General features: G+C 40.2%; 1 protein-coding gene across 1 annotated transcript; it reads left to right on the forward strand.

Annotated features, from left to right (window-relative positions):
• The first annotated feature begins 201 nt into the window (after positions 1-201).
• On the forward strand, positions 202-4831 carry acadl (acyl-CoA dehydrogenase long chain). Its single transcript, XM_085347624.1, has 11 exons — positions 202-378; positions 1991-2170; positions 2251-2388; positions 2744-2908; positions 3000-3066; positions 3148-3312; positions 3660-3761; positions 4072-4185; positions 4337-4464; positions 4550-4636; positions 4720-4831. The coding sequence occupies exons 1-11, from the start codon at positions 290-292 to the stop codon at positions 4811-4813; spliced, it is 1329 nt and encodes a 442-aa protein (XP_085203750.1). The 5' UTR covers positions 202-289; the 3' UTR covers positions 4814-4831.
• The last annotated feature ends 2606 nt before the right edge of the window (positions 4832-7437 follow it).

The raw sequence follows: 7437 nt of genomic DNA on the forward strand, positions 1-7437 counted from the left end.
GATCTTATTGATTTATTGCAAAAGGAATCTGGAAGTAAAAGTTATCAGACCTTGTTTCAGTTTTTAAAAGAGGGGAAATTGTTTGAAAGGATTTGGGGGGTTGTTTGTTTTGAGCGACGTTCCAGCCCACACTCCATACCAGTTGGTGGCGGTAATGCACCTTTCAGTTGTTTGCCAACCGCCAATAAAAATGTAGAAGAAGAAGACGACGCGGTGACGCATCTAGTGTCGCTCAAATGATCTTTTCTCTTTTCGTCTTTTTCCTGTGAAGTTGTACTTTGATTCGAATATGTTGGCGAACAGAATAATCGGAACTTGTGTTTTCGGACTGAGAAATGTGTCTGGAAGAGGACGGCCGCTCGCTGCAGTTTCTGCGAGGTAAAAATGCGCAGTTAAAGCTGTTTCTGGTGAGCTGGAGCCGCATCTGTCGATATCAGCGCAAAGAAATGCATTCAAAGCTGTGAGCGGAACATTTACGCTTTTTTAGGAAATAGTTTTACTTTGCATGATATTAGTAATATTTTTTATATTTCACTGTAGAAGTCGCGGAGCATTTTTATAGTACAGAAGAAGGTCGGACTGTATGATGTGTGTGTGCGGTTACCTTTGACACACTTTATTGTGACCTATTGTTTACATGGAGACCTTTAATGTGAAAATCGAAACCAGAATCTCAAAATTTAGTGAACGTTTTAAAATTACAGCAGTCTAAAAATGAAGATACACGAGTTTGGCCATTTTTATCTAAATAAAACATGTTATGGTTGAGAGTTGTTGTTGTTTAAATCGTATTGAAGTCTCCACACATTGAAGTGTGCCTAAAGGTAGTTTGAAAGCTTCCCATATTAAATAAACTGTCTGTGTGCTGAAGAGATGTCAACTGAAGCTGATCTGACAAGGCTGTACATCCATGTAATTCCATGTAAAGTTGGTGTAACCTTTATTTAAGGCGTCATTAAGAAATCATTCTTATTTACAGTGGCAACGAGGGAAGAAAAGCAAAGCAGAGGTAGTTAAAGTGTAAAATCTCACCAGTAAATGTCAGTGGGTTGTAGATTGTAGTCAACGGAGTTTGTTTTCTTACCTCTTCCAATTCAAGTCACTATAAGACAATAGAGGTGGGTGGGGGTGGGGGGGAATCGATACTGTGTAGTATCGTGATATTTTGTTTGCTAATAATGTATCGATACAGGGACAGCAGAAATCGATATTTTGTTACAAAAAAAGTTTTTGTGGACTGGAACTCTGACTTCAGAGCATGTTGATCCTTTTTCTGAGCAAGAATCCTGACACTGTCCAAATGTGTTTAACTTTTTTTTTGGCAGCAATAAACATGACAGTTTACTTATTTTAATTTAAGACATGTTTTATTTTAATTAAGTTTAAAACTTTTTTATTTAATGTAAAATTATATTTTGTTTTAATTTACTTTCAAATTCTTCAGTTGCTGAATGGGCTGCATAGTTTTTATAAATAGCTATACTTGTACCAGATGGTTGCATTCAGTTAAGTTGGACTAGACTGTAATACAAACCGTTCAGTTTGTCAACAATAAAACTGACTGAAATGAGAGAAAGACTGAGTGCGAGACTTTGATATTAGATAAAATGAATATTGATAACGTTTACCTTTATGTACAGAATCTGAATATCGCAAAATATTTTAAAAAATTGCAATAATATCGTATCGTGAGTTAAATATTGTGATAATATCATATCGTGGGATGTATGGTGATTCCCACCTCTATAAGACAACCATATTGTAGTAAGCTAAGCGCTCATTTTTGTGCACTCTATATTTTTAAATATTTGAATAATGTTAACACTTAGCAATTGATTTGCATCAATTAATTATTTTGCAGGATTTCACATTTTTTACCCACGAGTCACCTCAAAAACTGACCGCTGAGTGAGTTAATTTGTCATGGAGCTCCCAGGTCAGGCACTTGCTGGCTGTATAGTGACGGATGGTTGAATTTCTGTCCCCACAGATTTCAGCACAATAAGTCTGAGGAGTTCAGGCAGCCCGCATCCTCAGGCCGACCTGAGACCTCTAGCGCCAAATCCCTGATGGACATCGGGACCCGTCGGATCTTCAATGAGGACCATGACCTCTTCAGACAAAATGTGCGGCGCTTCTTCCAAGAGGAAGTAGTGCCTTACCACAAAGAGTAGGTGGAAGTTTGATGACCTACCAAGAATTATTAAAATAAGCCTTTAATAGCTTTACTTCAACTGTTTTTTGTTGCAGGTGGGAGAAGGCAGGTCAGGTGAGCAGGGAGGTGTGGGAAAAGGCTGGTGAGCAAGGTCTGCTGGGAGTAATGACAGCAGAAGAGCATGGTGGCATAGGAGGAGACCTGTTTTCTGCAGCTGTCACATGGGAGGAGCAGTGAGTTGTCCTTCAAACCACTGTTCTATATCTGAAGCTATTCACCGACATTCAGAGAGACTGAAATATTTTAGCAATGAGTTCCAGCTGAGATGTGATTTTAAAAACACAAGAAAGAGAATTAAGCTTTTTCCAAGTGAGGACATGTGATCGATCCATTGCTGCAGTTGTTTGTTTTTTTATCCAGGTATGATTTTACCACTTCAGAAAGCTTGGAGAACTGTTGCTCAATACCATTTTAAAAAAACAATCACAAGAAAGTAGCTTTAGTGATGATGACCAGTGTATTTGCCAGATCTTATAGTCAGCTATCTCTTCATCCTTCATCTCATCTCTGCTGTCTGCACCACTACAGAATGTATTGCAACTGCACAGGCCCAGGTTTTGCGCTGCACTCTGACATCGTCATGCCCTACATCGTCAACTACGGCAGCAAGGAACAGATCAAACACTTCATCCCAAAGATGACCGCTGGGAAATGTATCGCTGCCATCGCCATGACTGAGCCAGGAGCAGGCAGGTCAGGACTCAATCACAGATTGTAACATCAAGAAATCAGCACACATAATGTCAGGTAGCTTCAGCGACTCAGCTCCTCTATTTTTTTCCAGTGACCTTCAGGGTGTGAGGACGTATGCCAAGAAGGATGGCAGTGACTGGATCCTCAACGGCAACAAGGTACTGAGTCAAGACTTCAAAAGTATCCACTCAATTACATTTAAAGTCCAGTATAGATATTACTCCATCTGACCTCTTCAGGTATTTATTACAAATGGTTGGATGGCAGATCTGGTGGTGGTAGTGACCGTGACCAACCGAGAGGCGAAGACGGCAGCACACGGGATCAGTCTGTTCCTGGTGGAGGAGGGCATGAAGGGCTTTCACAAAGGGCGGAAGCTGGAGAAGATTGGCCTGAAAGCCCAGGTACCAGGGTCATGGAAATATATGAAGTGCCCCTACATCATTTTTTGTGGTCTACAAGTGTAGGTTTAACTGGTTCAGTGTTTCAAAATCAAAAAGAAGTATCTGTCTGAAACAGCTTTTGTGTCTGTGGGACGATCAGACTGCTCTGATTGTTCAGCTGAAGAAACAAAGGCAATTTTGATTGCACATATAACTCTCTTAGCACTTTAAATTTCAAACCTTTACTGTAAATTACAGTTTATACAAATGCATGAGGCTAAAAAGTGACAACAGAACTTTGTCATTTGTGCTACTAAGGATTTATACTTCATTACATCCTCTCACTTGTGTTTCTGCTTCTTTCAAAGGACACAGCTGAGTTATTCTTCGAGGATGTGCGCCTCCCAGCTGATGCCCTCTTAGGAGAACTCAACAAAGGTTTCTATTACCTGATGAATGAACTCCCTCAGGTGAACACAACATTTATGGCATGTTCATATCAGAAACATTTAATGCCTCCACTGAAGGAGTAACTCTCCGTACCTTGAACCTGGGTGGAGATCCAGTCTGGCTGCACCCATATTTTTACAAAATGAAATGCCTAAAACATCTTTATATTCATAACTTGAACCTACAGACATGTATCTTTGGATTTTTAGCCTCATCGTCTTTGTACTTTGGCACTCCTAAATATGTTTTATCACGTGCTTGTACACATCATCTGCATATAACGTCTCACATGGGTTCATTTGACGTCAAACAACCTTTTCCCTTCTCTAGGAGCGTCTGCTGATTGCTGACATGGCCATAGCGAGCTGTGAGTTCATGTTTGAGGAAACCAGAAATTATGTAATGCAGCGGAAGGCTTTCAGCAAAACAGTCGCTCACCTTCAGGTCTTTATAGTAATTCTTTTGGTGAATATTTTTAGGATATTTCATGTAAGGATATAGTCTGTCCTGATGAGTTCCTATTAAAAGAGGACCAGTTTATCAAATCATCCTTCCAGTCATCATACTATCTGTTTTTTGTCTTTGCGCTCCACAGACTGTGCAGCACAAGCTAGCAGAGCTAAAGACCGAGATCTGTGTGGTTCGAGCCTTCCTGGATAGCTGCCTTCAGCTCCATGCTGAGAAAAGCCTGGATCCTGCCACGGCCTCCATGGCCAAGTATTGGTGAGTTTTTGGAGTTTACCACCTCATGATCTAAAGGCTAAGCTGTGTTGTTGTCACGCGCTGATGTACTTCATCTTATCTGAAGGGCGTCTGACCTCCAGAACAGAGTGGCCACTCAGTGCCTGCAGCTCCACGGAGGCTGGGGGTACATGTGGGAATACCCCATCGCCAAGTTAGTATCACGTAAACATTGCAACAGAGAGCTTTGATTGTTTTGGGTTTTTTTCCAGCTCATCAACATGTTTGCGTTTTCAGGGCATTTGTGGACTCACGAGTTCAGCCTATCTACGGAGGAACCAACGAGATCATGAAGGAGCTCATCGCCCGTACCATCGTCAGCCAGAAGTGAAACTGGGTTGTCGTTTTTTGTAACCTTTTTTTTTTTTTTTTTTTTTTTTTTTTTAAAAACAAAACCCACAAAACTGTCAATAAAGATCTCCAGTTTAGTTTTTTTTCTGTAGGTATTACACTCATATCGTTACGTGAATTATTTCGGCTGTGATAGCCGTGCAGTGGAAGTGTGAATGTGAACACCAGTACGTCCACTGGTTTAATTATACTTGAAATTTTCAGATCGATAAAGGGAATAAAAGAACACTGTTTGCTCTTTGCTCTAATTCTGTAAATGTTCAACCACTGTATTCCCCTTTATGCCCCTTTTAAAGAGAAGTTTTGAGCAGCAGGTGGGCGGAGCTTCTGCACTCACACGACTGTATATGTAATATTAAGGATGGACATACACTGACCTCATGAGTTGAATCTTTGGACATAATAATAATAATTTTAGCATTCAGCATTGCTACAGTACACATATGACAGGAAATACAGAGAATTTTCTTTAAGTTTGTCAGCAATGCCTTGTTTTAGCATTGATAATGTGGCCAGTCTGCATCAGATTAAAGATATCTGACATAATTTCCCTTATAGGAGGTTTTCTTTTTCAAAATCAGTGTTTTTTAATATGCACTTAAATGCCTGCTTTCATAATCTGCCACTCTTAGTTAATTTACAAGCGGCATGAACAATGTTTAACACTAGACACTTGTTGTAAATTGATTTATTTGCCATTCAAAGTGCATGAAGCACTAACTTTGTGCCAGTGGTTCTCAGCTCTTGTTTGTGAGTGTCATGAATGTAATTAAATAAATGACATGGAGTGTGACTGAGAAGGGAGACTCCTCTAAATGCCAATTTTAGATTCTGTACATGGAAAATCCCCCAGATTTTTGGAAAAAGTCCTAGCTTTTTTAACATTTTTGAGCCCTCGTAACTTCTTAAAAATAGGATATATCTTTTTGAAATTTTCAGGCCTGAAAATATATTTCAGGTCTTAAAAGCTACAATCAAGACAAAATTTTCACATGTTCCAAGTTTAAGAATTCAAGACTGGCAGGTCAGATAAGCAGGGAGGTGTTTTACCTCTCGAAGATCCTCTGAAGTTTCAGAAACATCTTTCGGATACGGTTCCCTGATGTGTTAGCTTCAGGGAACATCTAGTGACAGCTTATTGAAAGTTATGTCACTCTGCAAGTCTCTCTACATACAGCACAGACTGTAGCAGGTTTAAGATCAATGGGGTGGAACTGTCTGCATCATTACATAAACATGAATTATGAATTACTGGCAAGTGTTAATTATAATTAACTCAGATTTGTGCATACTTGCATTCTTAATTCATCAGTTATGGGTTGTTTTAGTTAAACATCAAAATAAAGATGTCTGCTTTAAGTGCCACACTGATTTATGCTGCATATACTATGCTTAATAATATGGCAGCGTCAGCATCTTCAGTGCATTGACTTACTTCCATCAGTAGGTGGCAGTAAAGGACTGCTCAAACCTGGAGGAGCCCATGACAGTGCAGTGGAAAAAAGCAGGCTGTTGAATTAGACCTGATGATTCAAAGCATCCCTTCAAAGTTTGAAGCTCGGTTTTTTTGCACCTTAGGCTTGCTGGTGACCACGTTTTCTGCACATTTATTCAGAATTTTGGAGCATCAGTGTTTCAGAGCTTGTGTATATTTGTAAATATGGAGTCATGTCATTGTCTGTGACCATCACGCCTCACCTCGAGGGCACTGTGAGAGTATCTGCTGTTGACTAGAGGTGGCTCAAATTGATCCAAATATATGGGTAATGCTGTACCAATAATTGGTATCGCTGGATACTTTGTTTCTGTCCTCCAAGTTCAATATGTATCCTGCTTAATTGTTCTAAATAAGTTATTGTTTTTGAAAACTAAAAAATAGACCTCAAACATTCATTATGAAAGATGTCCCCACCTTTTTGTGTTAACTGTCAGTCAGTCTGTTTTTTTTACTGTTTCGTTTAAAGCCTGTAACGCATTTAAACAGTAGAGGTTGACCCAAAGTTCTTTATAGCCAGGCACATTTAGGTTCCAGGTCTAAAATAGATGTTTCGATTACGTTAAACGCTGATTATTCGTCAGATAAATCGTGGGCTTTATGAGATCAACATAAGCTGCCTTTGTAAGTTGAGCCTATTGGTATCTGTATTAGTATAGCAATACTACTGCACAGCTCTCGTGTTCACTGGTCCATCTCCTCTGCCTCCTTCCCATTTCCCCCCATAGCCCCACTCGTCTAACCCCCGCCTCTCCTTTTTCTTCTCCATCTTCCCTCAGCAACAGCCACACCCCGGTGCTTCAGCTCCGCGCTCACATCCACTGCAGACAGAGAGCTGACCCCTTTGCATCAAATCACTCAAAGCCCTTTAGCAATGACCTGACATCAAACCTTTATACCTATATGTGCGTGTGTCAGTATTTACAGGAGCTGCGTTGTGTTTTCTTTATTTTTGTGTTTTTACACTACAAAGATGTTGCACAGATTCTACATCATCGCATACTGAAGCCACATAATCCTCCTTGCGCGCAGACTTCTGCATTTACGGTAGCTTCATTTGCAACGGGGAGGGGCCACAGGGCCCCATACCGCTCTCATTGTCACCACAG

The sequence above is a fragment of the Diplotaxodon limnothrissa genome, linkage group LG23, assembly GCF_057381915.1.
Source record: "Diplotaxodon limnothrissa isolate DT_005_m linkage group LG23, D_limnothrissa_male_GT1.1, whole genome shotgun sequence".
Taxonomy (NCBI): domain Eukaryota; kingdom Metazoa; phylum Chordata; class Actinopteri; order Cichliformes; family Cichlidae; genus Diplotaxodon; species Diplotaxodon limnothrissa.

Excerpts from the sequence above, each read along its gene's own strand:
- acadl (XM_085347624.1), top strand. The coding sequence starts at position 290 with ATGTTGGCGAACAGAATAATCGGAACTTGTGTTTTCGGACTGAGAAAT. Across the intron at positions 2,171-2,250 it reads GTAGTGCCTTACCACAAAGA|GTGGGAGAAGGCAGGTCAGG; the intron begins GTAGGTGGAAGT and ends TTTTTGTTGCAG. Across the intron at positions 2,389-2,743 it reads GCTGTCACATGGGAGGAGCA|AATGTATTGCAACTGCACAG; the intron begins GTGAGTTGTCCT and ends GCACCACTACAG.